Genomic DNA, 22,744 nt, shown 5'->3' on the forward strand with positions numbered 1-22,744 from the left:
TAACGTTCATTTTTACACTAGTAGTAGTTCAACCTTAGGTTAAGAAGTTTGTTAAATTTCAAGGCAAACAAAAAAGTCCTTTGGAAGATATGGGACCCGAAATACCCCTTGGTAGCACTTTTCTGTGAAATATCAAATCTCCAACTTATTACTTGAAACGGGGGTAGTGATATGATTAATAAAACAGTTTTTCGATCATAACACATTTTACGATCTCTTTAATGACCTCATAGCCAAACTGTGTTTAGTGTTTTGGGAATTAGCAAAGTTCTTTAGACTTAAAAATAACAAAGGCAATATAAGTTCATGCTTATCTTTTCAATAAAAACAATTATACTGTGATTTCACTTCGTTTCGAAATAATAAATGGCTGCGTTTAGACCAGCCTGGCATTTATAATTGCTTGCAGTATTCTTTTGAATTCTATTGTTCCGCGCAATTGTTCGGTTTGTCAAATGCCTAATGATGCCAGAGTGTTGGCATTTCGTTGGCATTTGAAATGCCATTTTGAGCAAAGGAATCCCCTTTTCTGGCATTTCAAATCAAACAAAGGAACCAAAACAAAGAGAAAAAATGAAATTTTTGTTTTTTTAAAGTATTTGCACGTTTTTTATTCAGTTCTTTCTATAGATTGTAAAATTTGCAAGATTTGCCATAGCCTAGCCCTACGGCAAAAAGTTTCAGTCTTAATGACTGCAGTTTTTGAGAAATTCCATGCTTTTCATTGTTTGATCTGTCAAAGTTGAACTTGAGGGAATCACCTTTTCAGTAATGACTCTAAAAAGACGATTCCTTGAATGCCATGGCAGAAAATACAATGGAAAAGCTATTAAAATCGAATCCCTCATGATCAAATGCCAAATTACAAATGCCAGTTGGTCTAAACGCAGCCAATGATACCAATAGCAATAATACCAATGCACCAACACTTAACATTTTCCAACTTTTAATTGCACTGTTCAAAAAAGATAACATAACCCCCGTTTTTAGTAATAAGTTGGAGATTTGATATTTCACAGAAAAGTGCTACCAAGGTGTATTTCGGGTCCCATATCTTCTGAAGGACTTTTTTGTTTGCCTTGAAATTTAACAAACTTCTTAACCTAAGGTTGAACTACCACTGGTGTAAAAATGAACGTTATAGCATAAGTAGAAAAGAGCTCAATTTTTGCAATCGCAAATTTAACCGCTAAAAATCGCGAATTTTTCAACCAAAAATACATTTAAATACAGCACCTTTGACAGAAAATTTTTCTAAAAAGATGTGTCAAAAGTTGTGACTGCTTTTTTAAGCAAAATACAGATGAAAAATTTATGAAAAACCACTATTTTGAAGATTTCGAGACAAAGAAGCATTTACAAAAATGTTCTGCAAAGATTTTTGTTGTTCGGTAAAAGATCATCTACTGCAAAAAAATTTTCAAAATGTTTTTTCTTCGCCGAAACTACTCTCGGGTACCTAATAGCCGGGGGGTTTGGAATAAGCAGGGGGGGTTGGAAAAAATCTCAAAATTTAATAAGCCGGGGGGGGGGTTGGAATAAAAATGTCCTGGGTGGAAAATGTTCAAAAAGGAGGCTAATACAGCAAAATTAGGGCAAATAAGAATGTCCCGGGTGGAAAATATTCGAAAAATTAATTAGCGGCCCCCCGGCTATTAAGTACCCGAGAATAAGCTCTTCAAAGTTGAAATACTCTTCCTCGCAAAAGTCTTCATTTTCTTCTTCAACAAATTTTTTCAATGCAATTTTTGAATTTTCAGATTCAGGAATAGTTTGTCTAACAGAAAATGTATAACATGCCATAGTTTTGTTGGTTACATCAGTCAGAAAACACATATTAAACACGGCAATTATGAAAAATTCACTATGGACAGAGTCCTTAAAAGAGTGTTGTCGCTTTCACTTTTGTTGGTAGAAAGAAGAATGTGGTGAAGACACTAGAAAACGTTTCAGGTTGGTGGGATAGAGTATATTGCAATGCACCAACGCAAAAAATCTTCTCGTTTCCCCAAAGAAAGCTGGAGCAAAATTGATTCGAATAAAAAAAACCTTTATTTTCAGCGTATGGTTTGCTGGAGACAATGCTATGAAGTTTCAAAATCGTGATGTTTTTTGCTGGTATGCACGGTTACAGATATTGCTGGAATCACTCAGACTGTAAATGGTCCAACTGGCCTGCAAGTAAAGTTCTCCAGAAAGTGCAAAGTCCCGGGGGGGGGGGGGGTCACTGACCTTGACGGCCGACGGGGACGTGCCGCTGGAGTTCGTAAAGTTGACCTTGGTAAAATGGTGACCCTGTCAGAACGAAAAATTGAAAAATTTTCCAATTTCCACGCTAACAAGTGGCAAAGATGATTAAAAGAAAAAAACCGAAACGAAAACGAAAAACTGAAAAACTTTCTAATTTTTACCCTGAAAAAGTTGGCTTCGAAGTGATTTACCCCTCGCAAGTTATGGCTCACCAAAATGCTACGTTTCTAACCCTTTGAAATGATTCAGATCTCACCCATTCAGAAGATGAGCGAGAAGTTCTTCAGTAATATTAGTCTGAGAAATAACTTACATACTATTTAACAGTTTAATAAATATGGTTTGCTCATTCTTACACCCTCTGGCCTCACAGTTATTACGCGGAGCTCGTTTTACTCTAAGGGGTTGAAAATTTTTAAAGAAATTTTTATGGAATAAGAAATTTTAAGTCCAGCAGGGAGGGTTGGTGTAATTTAAGATGCACGATCTAACGATTTACGATTCACGATGCGCGATCCGTGCATAAAATATGTTAATTCATGCGTAATTATGCTAATCATGATAAAATATTTAGGCAATTTACAAACTTTCATTCGCTGAAACTCAATTATTTTTAAAAACATCATTTATGTAAGATTATACAAATTATTCTCTTTTCAATTTAAATTCAGTTATAGATCAAAAGAAAGTGAAGGTCACGTGCATTCACCTTCTGTACTCTCTCTTTTTCATAACTTGAATCAATATAGGGGAATTGTTTACCGAAAGAAAATTCTTTCTCATAATAGAGCACCCGTTTTTTACTTCGTACATTACGGTGCACAAAACATATTGTTCGCCAATATATTCTTTTATTTGCTTTAAGAAAGAAATTCCTATATTCGAATATGATTGTTAAAACTGATGACTGAGGAGAGCAAAAATATTTCTTGTGCATTGTTTACTATCACTTTCTGTCTATTGTAAGCATTGTAAGATGTTCACAAGGTAGCTTCCATTATCAATATTATGCAAGTTTGTTTTTTTCATAATTTTACGGTATCGTAATTATTCGTAGTTCCATTGCTTGCTTATTTCTTTTTTGTTGCATGAATTTAGTGTGGAAAACAAAAGCGAGAAAAGATTATGCCATTGTTTTAGAATTATGTTATATAATTTAAGTTTTATGATAATTATTAGGAATAATCAGCATACTTTATGCATGGATCGCGCATCGTGAATCGTAAATCGTTAGATCGTGCATCTTAAATTACACCAACCCCAGCAGGGATGGTTTTGGAATGTCATCATTTTCAATTCAATTTCAAATGGGAATTCAATTCAAAGACAATTTCCCAGTGAGGCTAGAATTGTAGCGATAATTTTTTCAGAGAAAATGGAAATTCAGTTATATAATTTCCCAGTGAGGCTAGAATTGTAGCGATAATTTTTTCAGAGAAAATGGAAATTCAGTTATATAATTTCCCAGTGAGGCTAGAATTGTAGCGATAATTTTTTTCAGAGAAAATGGAAATTCAGTTATATAATTTCCCAGTGAGGCTAGAATTGTAGCGATAATTTTTTTCAGAGAAAATGGAAATTCAGTTATATAATTTCCCAGTGAGGCTAGAAGTGTAGTGATAATTTTTTCAGAGAAATGGAAATTCAGTTATATAATTTCCCAGTGAGGCTAGAATTGTAGCGATAATTTTTTCAGAGAAAATGGAATTCAGTTATATAATTTCCCAGTGAGGCTAGAATTGTAGCGATAATTTTTTCAGAGAAAATGGAAATTCAGTTATATAATTTCCCAGTGAGGCTAGAATTGTAGCGATAATTTTTTCAGAGAAAATGGAAATTCAGTTATATAATTTCCCAGTGAGGCTAGAATTGTAGCGATAATTTTTTCAGAGAAAATGGAAATTCAGTTATATAATTTCCCAGTGAGGCTAGAATTGTAGCGATAATTTTTTCAGAGAAAATGGAAATTCAGTTATATAAATTTCCCAGTGAGGCTAGAATTGTAGCGATAATTTTTTTCAGAGAAAATGGAAATTCAGTTATATAATTTCCCAGTGAGGCTAGAATTGTAGCGATAATTTTTTCAGAGAAAATGGAAATTCAGTTATATAATTTCCCAGTGAGGCTAGAATTGTAGCGATAATTTTTTTCAGAGAAATGAATGGAAATTCAGTTATATAATTTCCCAGTGAGGCTAGAATTGTAGCGATAATTTTTTCAGAGAAAATGGAAATTCAGTTATATAATTTTCCAGTGAGGCTAGAATTGTAGCGATAATTTTTTCAGAGAAAATGGAAATTCAGTTATATAATTTTCCAGTGAAGCTAGAATTGTAGCGCGATAATTTTTTCAGAGAAAATGGAAATTCAGTTATATAATTTCCAGTGAGGCTAGAATTGTAGCGATAATTTTTTCAGAGAAAATGAATTCAGTTATATAATTTCCCAGTGAGGCTAGATTGCGATATTTTTTCAGAGAAAATGGAAATTCATTATATAATTCCAGTGAGGCTAGAATTGTAGCGATAATTTTTTCAGAGAAATGGAATCAGAGTGAGGCTAAAATTTTTTTCAGAGAAAATGGAAATTCAGTTATATAATTTTCCAGTGATGCGGGTGTCTGACTCTGAGTCTGTGACACGGGGTATTCTTTTCCCTCATTTTGCTAAATTTTTGAGATTGCAATTTGTAATTATTTATCAAACTTTTTATAATTTAGTCAAGTTTTTGTAACCCTTAGTGGGACTGAAATTAGATACTTTACATTTTTTACATCACTGAAAGGGACTTTGAAGGTCTGAAAAGGCACTGTTAAGATTGGTACATACCTGTATACCCTTGATTTAAATATGGTTTATTGCAGGTGCGAGCTTTGTAGTTTTTTACATATCCATGTATGCCACTTGAGTTTCACCGGAGTGGAAAGGTACCTACAACATCGGTCAAAACATATTGAGAATTTTGGCTAATTTCTATTGTTTTTCAAGATTTAAAGTTCGGGCGAGAAAGTGGCTTTTGGGTCATTTGTTAGATTTAATCGAATATTTCAATTTGGATGGGGTTTATAGACTTCCAGGTCATATTCTGAGCCCTATTAGACCGTTCTTGAACTTTTAGATCCTCAGATCCTAAGGTGTCCTAAGTCTTAAATATCATTTTAAAACTCTACCCTTCCAATCTAAGTTAGAGCGCTTCGAAATTGATCGTGGCTGTAAGATTTCGTGGGAATTTCCCTTTTTTCTCAAATATGATGGCTGGTATATTGTAGGAAAAAATAGGCGCTGATTTAATTTAATTTGCCAGTTTGAATCTTTAAATCCTTAAATCCAGGGTGTAAAGCTTTGAAAGCTTTTATTTATATGAAGTTGCAATAGAGAAACAGTTTTTGAGCTAAATTTGACCATAAAAGTGTTCACTGTTCAAATTGAATTTCATAGACCTTTAGTATTCTAGTTTTTGTCGCCATAAATAAATATGCAATCAACAAAATCAATGTCACAATTCAATTTTACCAATTTTGTCTTTTTTGTTTCAAAATTTTTCTCGTGTAGAATCTTTTGCCCATGCTTCTTGAATAAATATTGAAAGAAATTTCCTTAGGTCAATAATTCAATGGTGAAAGGCATAACCAGAAGCGTCATGTTTATTAAAAATATCAAACAAAAACATGACGCTATATTCTGATTATTCTATTCTTCTCACCCCTAAATTATTGGCCCAAGGAAGTATCTTCCGAATAAATATGAAAAACCAAGCTACTGATCTTTTTTTTTCTAAATTCATCCGTATTTACATTCAAGTATATTTCGCGGCTATACTTCAAATAAAAAGTTTTGACCCCGATAAATGTTCATATATTTGTTCCGATTAAATTATTTAACCAGGATTCGAATTCATTTTAGCCAATGTGATTCAAATGTGATTTTAAGTAAAGATAAAGCATATTCGGAAAAAACTTATTCTAAAATATTTTAATAAAATATTATGAATTATTTATGTTGATTCTATTCATTTACATTGCAAATAATCAAATGTTCAATCAATACTGTAATAGATTTGATGTGAATATGTCTTTTATTCAATTCTAAAATTTTCTATGCTTTTGCAAAAGATTTCTTTGTGCAAAATATTTTGTACAATATTTTAGATTAGAGCAAGTTACGTCGATATAGGGGAGGTGGCTCTCTTAGTTGACCTCGATCGTTTTTAGTTGTACTAAATTTTGCATGGTAAAAGAAATCATAAAATCTTTAAGAAAAAAGCTGCGTAATTCACAAAAGATTCTGAGTTAGTCAGGCCTCGAAGTAGGAGTTGCTTTTGCAACCAAGAAATAAAATTTTAAGAATTTTTTATTAGTTTGATTCTCGACCTTTAATTTTGCGAATTTCCGATTAAAGATCTGTTAATTTTGATTGTTTGGGTATACATTTCGTTATTGCTGAAAAAACCCAGGCCGGGAAGGTTAGGTTGTATTGTGGAAGATATTTTATTTCTTCTGGCTGTGGGTAATGTCATGAGTTTGAATATGAGCGTGTGTACTTGGGGAACCCAAGTAGTGTGTGATACAGGGTTATAGACCCGGGGGGGGGGGTGGAGGGCACAACGGTAAATGACCTACCATACGCGCGGCCCTTAAGGGTATATATTCCAAGCTACCCAAAGTGCACTGTAAGAGTTGAAATCAGCAAAGATGAGAAAAATTGCACATTAAAAGGGTGTAAAATTTCGAAAATCTGGCCATATTTTGCTGAAAATGGTCAAAAAGTTTGAAGGAAGTGCATCGTAAGGGTGGTTTTTTGCTCAATTTTGAAAAATTTTCTCTGCACCTTTTGTAAGGGCCCGATTTTAAAGGCTTAATTTTGGGCCACACGTATGGTGGCTTTTGAATCGAGTGCCCCCCCCCCTCGGGGACGATGCTGACTTTTGTCTTCAATGTTTTGATTTCCAACGATACTGTGACGACGTTGCAAGTGGATTCCTAAATATAACCGACAAAAAGGGCTGATTTGTTGTCATGGCAAATACCGTAGTCGAAATACTGAATAATATTTTAGTAGTCTCTTTCTCTTACAGTGTGATGAATTACGTACTTAAGTTGTTAAGGCTTCCGATTTTCCCTAATAATCTTCTTACAGGAAATCATATAAAGGAAAACAGCAAAATAATGCGCGTTTCCTTTCTATTAGAACGAGTTCATTTAAGCTAAGCCTGGATGTGGTTAGCTTGTGAGATTCACTCAGATTCCAATCTTTTGTTCGAAAATTCCAACATACATAAGAAAACTTACGCGAGCTTGAGTGTTTATTTATTAAATAAAACTTGTTGCAATTAAGTAGTTCTCTAAGCCAATCGGATCAAATGCCAAGGAGCAGATTCACTGTCATGGTGATATCAAGAAAAGCAGAGTCTGACCTGACGTTTTGTATTGTGATAAGAATTTTGTTAAAATTGACTCATTAAACTAAAACCACACCATAGCAACGGTCTGCAACGGCCCTATGTTCATTTACAAACAGAAAGTATAATCAAAACATCTTCTTCTCCCATCGCACGGCAAATAGCGGGCATCTACACTCCCCCTTCTAACAGTCCTAGTGGCATTTCTTCAGCCGAGGGGTGTTGTTCAATACAGGATCACAATGACAGACTGAAACTCGATAGAGATTGATATATTCCCTTGTGTTTATATTTGGCGGGGATGTGAATTATTGTTTTTAAAAGGAAGACACAGCACAATATTTTGCAGTGAGGTAACTTGTGTATCTACTAAAACCCCGGGGGGGGGGCAGTCAGGTAAATTGACCGACGGGTATGTGCGGCGGTTAAGGGTATGTTTTTCAAAATATCAGAAATGCACTGTAAGGGTGGTTTTTTGATAAATGCACTGTAAGGGTGGAAATTTCAGCAAATCTGGGAAAAATTGCAAATTTTTGCTCGAAAATGTTGATTCTTTTTGCTCTAAAAGAGTTTAAAATTTGAAAAAATGCACTGTAAGGGTATGAATTTCACCGTTTTTTTTTCTGCACTGTAAGGGTGCGATTCTAAAAGCCAATTTTTTCGCCGCACATACCAACTGCCCCCGCGGACTAAAACAAGAAAGAGGAAAATAAGAACAAAAAGCTTCTTGGTTTATTCCCGTTTTTCCGCATCCTTGTATAAAATTGTGACGGGATATTGTTTTTTTTTCGGTTATTGACTGTGAGGTCTCTTTATTTATTTCCAAAACAATTCTTTTTTCCGGGATTCTAAACAGAAACATACAGAGAAAATAATCTACTGATGTCAGTGCGTCAAACCAATTTTACATTACAAACAAAATTCGATTTTTTTCAAAACAAGAAGGAACAAATATGGAGCGTCTGTTTGCTTAAACGTTAACAAAAGTCATCTACTCAATACGGATTTACATATATGTCTCAGCACATACCAACTTAATTCTCTTGACATTCATTGATTATTCAAGTAAATCTCTGAATGGTTGATAAGGGTGTTGCATGCATTGAGTTTTGCTGATTATTGTTTAATTACCATCTGCGAATTACTGCTAATCAGACCATTTTTTTATGAAGTTACGATACGAGTAGTGAATCGAGAACAGCAAATGTCGTAATAATTGGTGTTTGATTGCTTTGAATTGAAGTTTTCAACGATTTTCCTGCTTCTTTTATTATCTTTTCACATTTTTTCTAGAGTGTTGAAATTTCAAATTGCAAAACTGAAAGAGGCAAACAGCATTGGCGTAGCTGTGTGAAATCTGTAAGGTGGTAACATCGTACAAGTGAAGAAATTGTTTTAGATTTTGAATTTTATTTTGGCTTTGCATTTGTGATATTTGTTGGAAATTGAAAAATGGCCACGAAAAGGGTATGGTGTTCTTTTTATTTTTCTCTCAGCCAGAAATCCTGTTGCCAATAGTTTCTCTGTTATTTATCTCCCGTGTAATAAGTGTAATGTAACTGCTAACTTTACCCTATTGCCCTAACTCTCAAACTGCAAAGTTCTGGACACAGGTAGTGGGGAGGACGGAAGTATCCCGGGCGGGAGTGCCTTTTGTGCACAGCCTCTCTTGAAAATATTGTATTCTTTATCTCGATGTTTTAATCAATATCTACCCTGTTGCCTTTCTTTCACCCATATAAAAATTTCTTTTGATCTGTGTATAATTACTAACGGTTCTTTCATCGTAACTCTCTTCATTTTCCCTCGTCAAAACCCCGTCAAAACCCCGTCAAAACATAAGTGTGTGTCACGCCCTCACCAAATGAAGTTCCCGCCATAATAACAAAAGGGCCGTATTTTTTTCAGGGCCGTATTTTTGTTTGTCTTCTCTAGAGAGGAGGTTTGTCCTTTCGAAGGAAGGCGCGCATGTGGGTTTTCAAGATTGCAGCACAGTATTTTTGATGATTTGACCTCAATTTCTGTTTTATATTTTCGTTAATTTTCTATCAGGGAAAGATAAACAAGATGTATCAAACTCCACCCCAAGAAGTTAGAAGCCCAAGATATTCTGGGGTTAAGTCTCCCAATGTTAGAAGTCGTGTTATGGAAAAAGAAGAACTTTCAGGCTTGAACGACAGATTGGCCACCTATATTGATCGCATGAGGCAACTTGAACAACAGAATAGTAAACTGTCTGCTGAAATTACAACTTCCAAAGAATCACAATCAAGAGAAGTAGCAGGTGTAAAAGTTTTGTATGAAGCTGAGCTAGCCGAAGCTAGGAAACTTCTCGACGATACATCAAAAGAGAAAGCCCTCCTTCAACTTGAGAACAAAAAGCTCAATGCATTGACTGAGGAATTGCACCAAAAGTAATATTTTAGTTTAACTTAATTCACCAAAATGTAAAAATCTTTATTCTCAGTCAACAATGAGAAATAGTGTGAAACGTGTTACCTTAACAAAAGTAAGAATTTCAGTTTAAGACGGCAATCAATAATATGTTCCATTTGGGTCGTCTCACCGACTATTTATTTACGAAAAACCCGATTCGGAAAGTCTGTAAAATCGTCAGGTTTTTTTGGGCGCTGTTCGCAGGTTCAGATCTTTCCCAGAATCCAGACCCGATCAATCGAACTTGTTGTCGAACCAATCGAACTACTCGAACTCCATCGAACGATTAAAGTTCGATTTAAAAAATTAATCGAACTCTAAGATTTTTTAACAGATTGTGAGTGTTCGATTAAGTTCGATCAATGGATTTCGGTTCAATCAGTTCCATAAACCAATTTTGTTCGACAAGTTTGTGCTGCTCTGCCACACCGTATATTAGCTTCATTTCAAAGCCAAATTCAGAATGTAAATTGGGAAATTACTTCCGATAACAGATTACACACTTTTCCTGTATCCTTATAGCGCCAGAGGCGGGGTTTGTTGGGGCATAGTATTCCGCAACTCGACCGCGCGCGAAATCGCTACATAGGGGGCTACGGACTTTATTCCAGATAGACAAATATCCGGGTACAATAAACCTCAAGCTGTTAAGTCCGGGAACTGTCGAAATGGCAATCGCGTGCCAGGACAAAGTTTTTGCAAGCGAGGGAAGATATATGAGGATTTGCTATACCAGGTTACGAAAAGTTTTTTACACCAACTGAATCTTCTAAAGGTGGAGTAGCCTTATATATTTCACACTCTTTCTCTTACAAACCTAGGACAGACCTAGACCAAGTTTGCTATTCTTCATGTAGTCTTGAATCATGCTTTGCTGAAATTATCCTACCAAACAGTACCAATATCATTGTTGGTACTATATATCGCCATCCAAAAATGGTTGGCTTCAATCAAGATTTTCTAAAACCTCTGCTTAGTAAAATTTCTTCTGAGAAAAAGCAACTCCTCCTTCTTGGAGACTTCAATCTTAATCTTTTAAAATGCGAGGATGATTCAGAAATAATGTCCTTCATGGATATCCTCGATTCTAATCTTATACTTCCACAGATCCTTTTACCAACAAGAATAACTGAGGACTCAAGGACTCTCATTGATAATATTATTTCTAGCCCATCTGATAATGGAACTGTATCTGGCAACATATGCTTTTCCATATCAGATCATCTCCCCCAGTTTTGTCTCTTTCCATCATTTGAAGGTAAGTTTCCCGGTGAAGATAATACTTTTTTTCAGCAAGACTGGTCTCGTTTCAACCGAGAAGAATTTATTCTGGATTTTCTTGAAGTTGATTGGGACACCCTTTTTTTGAGATTTGGTCATAATCCAGACTCCTGTTTCAATATTTTTAATGACAGAATGAAAGTACTAGTAGAGAGACATCTACCCACAGTCAAACTTACCAAACGTCAAGTTAGATCAAAAACAAAACCATGGATAACGCCAGGAATTTTGAAGTCAATAAAAAAACGTATTCCTATAAAAATCCTTAAACTTTTAAGACTTGATATTTCTGTGCCAATATCGGCGCTGATAAACTACTCCTTTCTCAGTGGTATTTTTCCCTCTACTCTCAAAATATCCAAAGTTGTGCCTGTCTTCAAACACAAAGGTTCTCCCCTTGAAGTCTCTAATTATAGGCCAATTTCACTCTTATCTAACATTGAAAAAATTTTTGAGAAAGTGATGTACTCACGTCTTTCTGATTTTCTTGAAAACCATAATCAAATCTACTCTCGACAATTTGGTTTTCGTAAGGCTCACTCTACTGAGCATACACTCATTAATATTGTCGAACGTATCCGAAACTATCTTGACAATGGTGGGTTTGCCTGTGGTGTATTTGTCGATCTACAAAAGGCTTTCGACACAGTTGATCACGAAATCTTACTTGAAAAACTTGATCACTACGGAGTCAGAGGCATTGTTAATGACTGGTTCCGATCTTACCTCACTAACCGCTCCCAGTATGTTTCTCTTTCTGGCTCAAATTCCCTTTTAAAATCTATTAATCATGGAGTTCCTCAGGGTTCAGTCTTGGGTCCTCTGCTGTTCTTGTTGTATATAAACGATCTTCACCGCTGTATAAGAACCTCTGAAACATATCATTTTGCTGATGATACTCATTTACTAAATTTTTCAAAAACTGTATGGAGTCTTTGTGGGAGGGTTAATGCTGATCTCAGAGTTTTAGTCAGCTGGCTTAATGCCAACAAAATTTCTTTGAATGCTAGCAAAACTGAGTTTGTTATTTTTCGTTCCCCTTGGAGACAGATGGACTGTATTCCAAGAATTAAGCTTTGCGGGAAAATTCTATCACCAAGTAAGAGTGTGAAGTATTTGGGTGTTCACCTTGACAATCATCTAAACTGGAAGGTTCATACTTCTTTCGTTGCTGCTACATTGAGAAGGGCAAATGGGGCAATATCCAAACTTCGTCACTATGTTCCAATTCACATCCTTCTAAACATTTATCATGCAATTTTTGCTTCTCATGTTCGCTATGCTAGTCAACTCTGGGGACTGTGTGACAATACTGTCACACATAGAATTCTTACTCTTCAAAACACTGCACTAAGACTCATGACCTTTAGTGAACCAAGAACTTCTGCCACTCCCCTGTTTGCTGAACTTAAATTACTCAAAATCTTTGATCAGGTGAAAGTAATGAATATCTTATTTATTCAAAAATACCTCCAGGGTAATCTTCCATCTGATGTCCTATCAACACTTAATTTTGATGAAATTGATCACAAAACTGGCACCAGGGGCAAAGCTATTAAACTACTAAAACTTTCAACGGTCAAAACCACAAATTTTGGACTTAACTCTTTCTCTCGTCTTTCGTCAAAACAATGGAATGAGTTACTAATAAATCATCCTGACACTGATTTTCACAACCTTGATACTGATGAACTAAAATCTTTAGCTACAAAATTCTATTTAGACAAATACAAAGCTGAAAACGAATAATCTTTGTGTGTGTGTGTGTGTGTGTGTGTGTGTGTGGTGTGTGCGTAATTGTGTGTGCATGAGCTTAGTGTGTTTTCCCAGGGTGGGAGGGGGTGGGTCGTGTAACAGGAAGAACTTTATAGATAAAACCACTCAAAGAAATTTTCATAAAATAAAAGTAAAAATATTTCTTATTTTCATTATTTTGTGTCACTATTAATATTTTGATAATCGTTTATTCATTTGTTCTTTAGTTCTGTAATAATTTTTCAGTTTCTTCTAGGTTCCCCATTGTATTAGAGAAATCTATTTTTTTTTTTTGTAAGGGGTTATCCTGCTGTGTTGCAGCGAAAATATATTCAATTCAATTCAATTCAATTCAATTTAATATCATCGAACTAATCGAACTTTTTACTGACCGAACTCATCGAACTGCTATTGCTTCAAAAATTGTGAGTGTTCGCTTAGGTTCGATTAATTTTTTTAATCGAACTTTAATCGTTCGATGGAGTTCGATTTGTCCGATTGTTCGATTGGTTCGACAAGTTTGATTGATCGGGTCTGGCAGAATGGCAGGCACGGGCGAACAGAGCATATTTCTTTGAATCATTATTTTTTGTTTACTTATCCCACATTGAGTCTCCTTCAAGTTTTTTCATATACCCTTATTGAAATTTTAGGGTAGGGCCAATACCCTGGGGGCCGAAAATAAGGGCCTCTTTAAGGTTAACACATTTAGTTTGGCAAATTAAAGATGGCAGCATAAGATTCTGTTGATTGCCGACTTGATTCATCGCGATTTACTAGATCTTAAAAATCCGACAAAATTTACTACCGACCGACCGACAGACTGGATTTGAAGATGTTTTAGAACCCGAATGGAACACATTTTTGATTGCCGCCTAACTTTATTTGCCAAAATGTAGAAACATGTTACTGTAATGTTCTGTTTCTGTTTCCAATTCCAATTTCATCTTTTCACACAGGGGCCCACAACAGGTTTGTGTGCATACTTTTCAATAAGACGTAAGGAAAGGTCTCATATGGTGAGCGAAAAATTTCGCGTGTCAATTATACAATTTGATTCTATAGAAGAATATCTAAGGGCGTTTTGCACACTAAAGTTGGTTCACCTGAGTGATTTCGTAAAAATTTTGTGTGTCGTGCGCGTTGCCTTTGTTTCGTGAGTGATCCGTCGCACTCCTACTTATTTCTTCCTGGAAAAGCCTGGTGTGTGAAAATTTCAAAACATTTGCATGAGTACGTAAATACAGAAAACTTTGCCTGAACAGAAATTGGTTGAAATGCAAAAAAAAATTACACAAATGCTTCTTCTCAAAAAAGGGGGAACTAAAATTGTTTGATTAAATTCTAATCAAGTTAGAATTACTTTTTTAGGTTGGATAAAGAATTAACACATCGAAGTCGGATTGAAGATGAGCTCAAACGTGTTGAAAGACGATTACACGAAAAAGAATCCTTGATTTCTGTCATCTCCAAAGAGCGTAAACAACTTGATGAGCAAGTGAAAGATCTAGAAGGTGAACTGAAACGCCTTGAAGATGAACTGGAAAGCCAAAAGAAACTATTGGAAAGTGAAATCATTCGTCGAGTTGAAGCTGAAAATAGAGCACAAACACTGGAAGAAGAGGCTTCTTTCAATGCACAAATACATCAAAGGGTAATTTTGCTGTCAGTTTGTTGCTCTAATTATCAAAACACACATAATAATGGTGGAATATTCAAATCATATGGTCTTGTTGTGTTTCTCTGCACAATTAAGAGTGTTCAATACTTAAGTAGAGCTTGTTACATAAAGATTAAGAAACAGTGTATTTCTTCTCAATACTTAAAGTTTCTTAATCAACTGATGAATGCATAAGCAAGAAACTTTAAGTATTGAGAAGAAATACACCGTTTCTTAATTTTTATGGAATCATAATATGGTCAATATTCCGTTTACTTTTGTTTCTTCTAGAACTAGAAGTTAAAAAATTATTCACATAAGTTCAAAATTATTCACATAAGTTCAAAATTAGGAACTTTCTCGAACATGAGTTCTTGAAAAATAGACCAGGGTCCAAGATTCAGAAAAGGCCTTAAAAGTGGTTTTCGTAGGACACCCCTTAGATCAGGGAAAATTTTTAATATTATGCTCCTAATAGGTTTAAGAATTGTCAAAATAAATTTGCCCTTCGAATCTCCTGCAGTTTTCGAAAAAAATGGACGTTTTGGGCATTTTCTGATGACGTCATCATTTTCCTAGCCCGGTGTCCACTTAAGGGCTCTGACCATAGTGAATTTTTCATAATTGCCGTGTTTAAAATGTGTTTTCTGACTGATGTAACCAACAAAACTATGGCATGTTATACATTTTCTGTTAGACAAACTATTCCCGAATCTGAAAATTCAAAAATTGCATTGAAAAAATTTAATGAAGAAGAAAACGAAGACTTTTGCAAGGAAGAGTATATCAACTTTGAATAACTTAGTTTCGGCGAAGAAAAAACATTTTGAAAATGTTTTTGCAGTAGTTGGTGTATCTTTTACCAAACAATAAAAATTTTTGCGGAAAATTTTTGTAAATGCTTCTTTGTCTCGAAATCTTCAAAATAGTGGTTTTTCATCAATTTTTCATCTGGATTTTGCTTAAAAAAACAGTCATAACTTTTGACACATCTTTTTAGAAAGATTTTCCGCAAAATTTAAAATAGTTCAATTCTTTGCGGACAGTTTGAAAAAAGTTCGAAAGAAAAAGGTTAATTACCCATTAAAACTTAGCACTTTTTATAAAAGAAGGTGATGCAACATATTATTAACGTCTTTTTAAAGTTCATAACGTCATTTTTGCAATTAAGTTCTTAATTACTTTTAAGGAGTTTGATTAAAAAGCAATTTATAAAGGCAATTCTTTGTTAAAAATGTTAAAGAATCTAAAAGATAACTTTTATGTTCAGATACTAAAATCAATTTTCTGTCTATGGCCAGAGCCCTTAAAGCTTTTTTTATATAGACTGGATGGCGCGATTAAGTGGACCGGTAGTATATTTTGGTTTAAATATTGAAAATTATCGATATTTTTTGCTGAGTCAGCAGTTTTTCAGCATATTTACCAACCTTGAAAACTAAATATCTAAAGATCGGAACTTGGAAAGTTAACAAACCAAACCATTTTCGGATACTACTAATTCAGGGCTATCCAGCTGTGGGAATGATTTTTTCTGAAAATGTTCCCAGAAAAATGCTGACGTCATCGGAAAACGCCAAAAACGTAAATTTTTCGTCTTAAAAATGCTATTTCTCGGCACCAGGTGGTTGAAACTTAACAAATAACCCCATCTTCTTTATCTACTTTTCACGCTTAATCCGTTGGTAGCCTCAGATATCTGATTTTCAGACTTCGAAAAAACCGTTAGTAAAGAGGGGGGGGGACCCTTGATTAGTTCTATCGATTTACTAAAAATCGATTCACTCGAAAACTGCAGGAGATTCAAAGGACAAATTTTTTTTGTCCATTCTACATCCTATAAGCAGCATAATATAAAAAATTTGCCCTGATCTGAAGGGGTGCCCTACAAAGTGACACAATTCACTACCTCGGCACCTGGTCTAAAATATTTGTAGTCTGTTTAGCTTCATTACTGATTGTCATTCTAATCTTCAAGAAATTTTCGGAATTGCAATCACTTTTAGGAACTTGCTGAACTGAAATCTTCAAGTGAAACCTTCAAACTAAGCATTGATAGAGTTGACGGTGGACCAGCTGATTATGATACACTTGTAAGAGATAAACTTCAAGAGCTTCGAGATGAATTTGAAGATGAAGCTGAAAATGCAAAAGAAGAGCTTGAGACTGCTTACAAAATAAAGGTGATTAAAAATGTCATATTTTTGTTGCCAAGAATTCTGGCTATATAGCCAATTTCAAAGTCTATAATATAATAGATCCTCCCTTTTGTGCAAAATTTTGTTTCAGCAAGATACCAAAACAGGTCCTTCCACAAAATTCTGCACAGTTTGAAGATTTCTGCTAATTATGTTGTGTGAAGTGCATTTTTCAATGAGACAAATAACTTCCCTTCGACCACTGCTTTATATCAAAATCATTTCTAATTTCTCTTCATTTTTATACTAGTTTGAAGACATGCGCTCAAGCTCTGATAGAGAAAGAAGTCAACTAAGCAGAATAATTGAAAAACATGCCCTGATGTCAAAGGAAATGGAGAAATTACGTTCTGACTACAACTTACTTGAATCCAAGGTTTGAGAAAGTTTTCTTTTTTAATTTTCGAAATTCACAATAAGCTAATTGATTGTTTGCCAAGGTTAGCCTAAACAACTCAAAGATTTTTGAAATAACCAGTAAGCATCCTTTTTCACTGAGAATCGTCTGTTTTCACTGAGAATCGTCTGTTTTCAATTTGATCATTTTTAACAGGGTGTCTACGGGACCTTGAAAACCTTGAAAATAAACCACCCAACCTCGAAAACCTTGAAAACTATCAGTTTTCTGGGAAAAACCTTGAAAACCTTGAAAAGCACTATCCAGTCATTCGAAAAGTAAGAATAAGTAAAAAACTGCCTGCGGCGCTAAACCTTTATAACATTTAGAGAATTCCATATTTCCCTGTTTCTGTTGCGATTCTGTCGCAACTAATGCAACATATTCTTTTATCATTAGCTGAGTTTTTGTCACTAATATTCCGTTTGCACGAGCTCTAAGAAATCGACTGTTCCCCAATTTTCAAATCGCTTATCAATAAAATTTCGAGGATTCCTTAAAACAACTCTTTTGGCAATTGATTTTTGTAAAAAAAAAAATCAAAAAAAAGGCGTTTTTTAGCCATTTGAAAGAGTCAAAATCAAAATTTTCTCCCGTTGGCGCAAACCATGGTTGTCCCTCCTCGGTCACTGTAAACAATTGGTTTTGCTTCTAATTCTTCATTTCTACAGTTGGAAGACTAGGGAGCTGGAGTATTTCTTTTTGTGGTATTGTTCTCGAGAGGGAGATAGGAATTTAACTGTGGAAATAATTCCCCAGGCACCAAAAGCGAATAAATTTTATTTGCTGTCCTCTATTTTTCTTTCACCTACCACTCTGAAAGAAAACCAAAATTCCTGTAGAGAGCCATGTCAACTGAGTATCAAAAAACCTTGATAAGTGCCAAAGTTTTGGCCAAAAAACCTTGAAAAACCACTTAAAATGACCAAAAAAACCTTTAAAACCTTGAAAATTCTGAAAAAAAATCCGTAGACACCCTATTTAATGGCTGGTAATTTATGATAAATTAAAAATTCTCTATGTTTTAGAATGGGTCTATGCAAAGCCGAGTTAGTGAACTCGAGAAGTTACGACTTCTTGACCAAGAGGAGTTCAAACAACAACTAGATGACAAGAATGACAAAATCAGAGTTCTCAACGAATCTTTGGACAACTTAGAAAAAGAATACGAGACCCTCCTAGGAATCAAGATTGGACTAGATATTGAAATTGCTGCTTACAGGAAAATGCTTGAAGGAGAGGAAGAAAGGTAATATATAGAATTTCCCTTGGAAACAAAGGCCTTTGAAAGAAAAGTGGTTCCCTTTATTTGATAGTACATAGCGTCAGCCTAGTATGGGGGGGTTGCACCCTAAATCTTTCCCAAAAAAGGAGTGGGCTGGAAGTACACCATTTTTTTTTGGGGGGGGGGACCTATATAATTGGGGGGAGCTAAAATCTCATCACTTAACGTGGGGGCTAAAATAATTCAGCTTAATAGTTGGCTTCAATTACCAAAATTGAAGCTCGTGAATCTGAAAAATTTTATCTTAAACTTAGAACTGAACGTAATTTACCTTGCTTGGAAAACCCTTATTTTCGGGACAAGCTGAAGTTTTTACAAGTTCTTTGATGACTCTGTTGGTCGTTAAATGTTGAGACAAACGATTTTATTACTTTTTCTAAAGAACGCGTCATCCCTATTGTTTAAAAATAACCAATCAGTTAAGCATCTTGTAAAAATCCCTTTTTTACTGGATCAATTTTTTGAAAGTGTCTAGGTAGTGGGGTTGTCTAGCATAATTTAAGGGAAAAAATAAGATCCAGCTGAAACTTTCTCCAGACCTTCTCTATAGGATAGTTATGCCTCAGGAAAAAATCCCCTAAAATCCCACTGGTGGAAAATCCTTTTTTTGGGACATTTCTTTTTCCCCAGGCAAAACCCTAAGGGCAAAATTTTTTGAAAATTTCAAACTCATTTTCAGACATTATCAAGTATACCATTCGAAAGCTCTCGAAAAACTATATAGAAGACTCTTAAACGGGTATAGCTCATTCTCGATTTTTCTTTTAGATTAAAGATTCCGACTCCACAATCAGAACGCACAGTGCGCCGAAGGGGAACAAAGCGTGGCCGTGAAGAAGACTCACCACCAGAGGTTGAAAATGTTGCAGCTGGAAACATTGAAGTTGAGGAGTGTGACATCGAAGGAAAATACATCAAATTGAAGAACAACTCTGAAAATGTATGTGTGTAGTTTAAATCGTTTCGTGTATGCTTTAACACAATATAGTTTTAGAATTACAAGATAACAGGTATTCAGAATTTCATCATAATTTCATATCATAATGCCATCGTCTGATTAAACTGGTAAGTATATTAGAAAACGATGCACACAATGCTTACCTTACAACTAATTAGATGGTTCTAATCATCTTTTTTAGGACGAGCCACTTGGTGGATGGTTTATTCAACGAATCATTGATGGAAAAGAAGATGAAGCTGTCGAGTATAAGTTCACACCGAAATATATTTTGAAAGGTGGACAATCTGTCACTGTAAGAATCTACTGTAATGTTGTGTTGTTTCTTTTTCAAATCTATTGTGTTTGGCTGCCGTCTACGCTAAAGCATTGAAGGGACATGTCAATTTACCATCAGAGAGGAATAGTGATGATAGTCTTTTGATGTACTGAATCCCCAGCCAATCCCCACCTAACTCTAAAATTCCCACCCTCAATCCAGACAGACTCCCAGATCCCAGCTAAAAATGCTATCCCCACGAAAAATTATACTAATTCGAGGAACGAAACAAAAATTCTTACAGTATAATATAATAAAAAGGAGAAAAGTTTATTATAGTAAAAAAATTATTTATAGAATATAAAATTTAGAAAAAATTATGATTAAAATGGAAATAAGAAAAACACTAAAAATCCCCCACCTGGAGACTTTTGACCCAAAACACCAAAAACCCCACTCTTCTGGGGGGGGGGGCATGGAGTATGGATCGTCCGCTGCTTAGAAGTGGTCTGGCGAAATTCCTTAATCCAACATTCCAGATTTATCAAATTATCACGGCCTTTAGAGAGCTTAACATGTCTAAAGAAAATTTCTACACCAGGTGCCAGATAAAAATTCCAAAGACAAAAGTAGAAGTATTTAATATACAGATTCTTAAACAGGTTCGAAAATCTTCTGTCCTTTTCTTGTCTCATATGTCTAAGTGTACTATTTAAAAAATGCTAAACAGTGCCAATATCCTCTCTCGTACCCTAGGTATGGAGTCAATCTGCTGGCGTGAAACATAAAGCACCAACCGACATGGTCATGAAGGGAAGTGACTGGAACACTGGAAGTGAAATGATCACAAACATCATTAACGCTGAAGCCGAAGTAAGTTAATATTCAGTCATATTATATGCATGGTCTTTGTTAACCTTTATTTATATTTTTAAGGGAATACTGGTTTTTAATTTAAACAATTAAACACTTGCTTTGTTTGATAAAGTTGCGTCTGAGTTACAACATATCCTGTCGATTTTATTAATACACTGGCTTTTTCTGTTTGGTGGGTAAGCTAATGGTAATAGCTCCTGAATTAATAAAGCTATGGAAATTAAACTTCAATAGCTTCCAAACTTTTACTTCGCTTTATTTAACACATGATGAGTGACGTCATCGAAAAATTTATTTTGTCCTTATATCACAAGAATCTTGTGTGCCAAATTTAATTCTCAAAGACCAACTAGATAAAAGTTGAGAGAAAGCCTAGAGGGTTAAAAGCAGTCTAGGTTATGGTTTTTTGTTAATAAATAATTACCCTTTGATTATCATTTCAGATTCTTGCCAAGTATACAATGAAGGTTGTCTCAGAGGGTACTTACAGACGCTCACGAAAGGTACGTCCTATTTCCAGGTCCCTAAAAGCCTGAACAAAGAGGGGACCAAAAGCCAAAGTTTGACGACAAACTACTAGATACTAACTACGTTGAGGGCGTGGTCGAAATTATCCTTAAGTTTAACAAACTACGGGCACCTCTTCTAGCTTTAGACTGCTTTAGAATGGTTGGAAATTGAGAAGAGCATTTTTTGGGCTATCTCTGTATAGGACTATTTAAAGTTACCAAATAGCATTTTTAGCTGTTTTTAGTGTTTGCTACAAACTTATCATTTTCTTCTTGATTCAAGTGGTGATTTTCTAGAGTTCATTTGCTTTAAGTGTGTACTTTATTTCGCCACCGTATGGAAGCCAACCTCAAGAACTGACCACTATTATCATTCACAAATTCGTTAATATTTCCATTTTTTTAATTTTTCAGAGACGTACAGGTGGTGAACGTGAATCCTGTGCTTTGATGTAAATTCCCATGAAATGATGACACAAAAACATAGATGCTCCATCCATTAACCAATCAGAAACGTGTCCAAAACAAATTTTTTATTGCATGTTGCATACTTCACAGTAGATAGATAGAACTTTATTACTAGTGCTATAACGAATTTTACGATAATGATATGCTTCGCAACAACCAACAGTTTCGACTTAATCTGAAAGGGAATGGCAGAGTCACAAGTCTCCAAAAGGGATGCTAATCATCAAGTTAATGTCCCTGTCGGGCTAACCGTAGGGATATAAATGGTAATTGGGTCAACCTACCACACTGGTAGTAGTTTCAAAGGTGTACTGTTTGTATCTAGATTCTGAAGCGAATATCGTTATATAATTTGGTTTTATAAAAGATTTGTATATATTCCTTTTTTTTGTAATTTTAAAAACTTTTCTTCATTGCCTTTTCAATCTAATTACTGTATGCTTCACTGATTTTCTGGAATTAATTGCGTAGAGCTTCTTCATTGTACGAATAATTTTTCCCCTAACGAACCTAAATGCTTTATGAAATCCCTACTTTTAAGTGACTTTTGCCAAACCTCAACATAATAACCTGAAAAAATCTTTACAGAAAATCAGTTTTTATTGTTTTATTTATTTTTAAAAAAAGACTAGCAGAAATTTTCCTTTGTGTTACTCTCAAGATAACGTTTTCTTTGTAACATTTCCTTTGCTTTTACGCATTTCATTTTTTACATTCATTTGATAATAGGCTTACGATTTTTACAATATATCTGATATATCTAGTCTTCAAAATAATTCCTTGTACTTTTTTGCATTCAAAATTTTTCATTTTTCGTAATTTAAATTGAGACTTTTTGAGTCACAATTTGAGGCTTTTTTTCGATTTGGATTTCTAAAACTTACTGCGTTTAGTACTTAGATTTATAAATCAAAATGTAGACACATCAAAGCAAAGGATTTTGATTCTCTTCTGGATCCTAGATAGAGACTTATTCAATACAAGCGCCTTTTGATGGAAAACTGATAGCCCAAATT

At 34.8% G+C, this 22,744-nt stretch overlaps 1 protein-coding gene across 1 annotated transcript; it reads left to right on the forward strand.

The window, feature by feature from the left end:
• Positions 1 to 8,937: 8,937 nt before the first annotated feature.
• On the forward strand, positions 8,938 to 22,553 carry LOC136806137 (lamin-B2.L-like). The gene is made up of 11 exons (XM_067062704.1): positions 8,938 to 9,113; positions 9,699 to 10,060; positions 14,490 to 14,772; positions 16,785 to 16,961; positions 17,227 to 17,352; positions 18,402 to 18,622; positions 19,427 to 19,598; positions 19,798 to 19,911; positions 20,632 to 20,748; positions 21,195 to 21,254; positions 21,675 to 22,553. Exons 1-11 carry the CDS (start codon positions 9,099 to 9,101, stop codon positions 21,714 to 21,716), a joined length of 1,689 nt encoding a protein of 562 aa, XP_066918805.1. The 5' UTR covers positions 8,938 to 9,098; the 3' UTR covers positions 21,717 to 22,553.
• Positions 22,554 to 22,744: the final 191 nt, after the last annotated feature.

This window comes from Clytia hemisphaerica, unplaced genomic scaffold, assembly GCF_902728285.1.
Source record: "Clytia hemisphaerica strain Z4C2 unplaced genomic scaffold, Clytia hemisphaerica genome assembly, whole genome shotgun sequence".
In the NCBI taxonomy this organism is placed as follows: Eukaryota; Metazoa; Cnidaria; class Hydrozoa; order Leptothecata; family Clytiidae; genus Clytia; species Clytia hemisphaerica.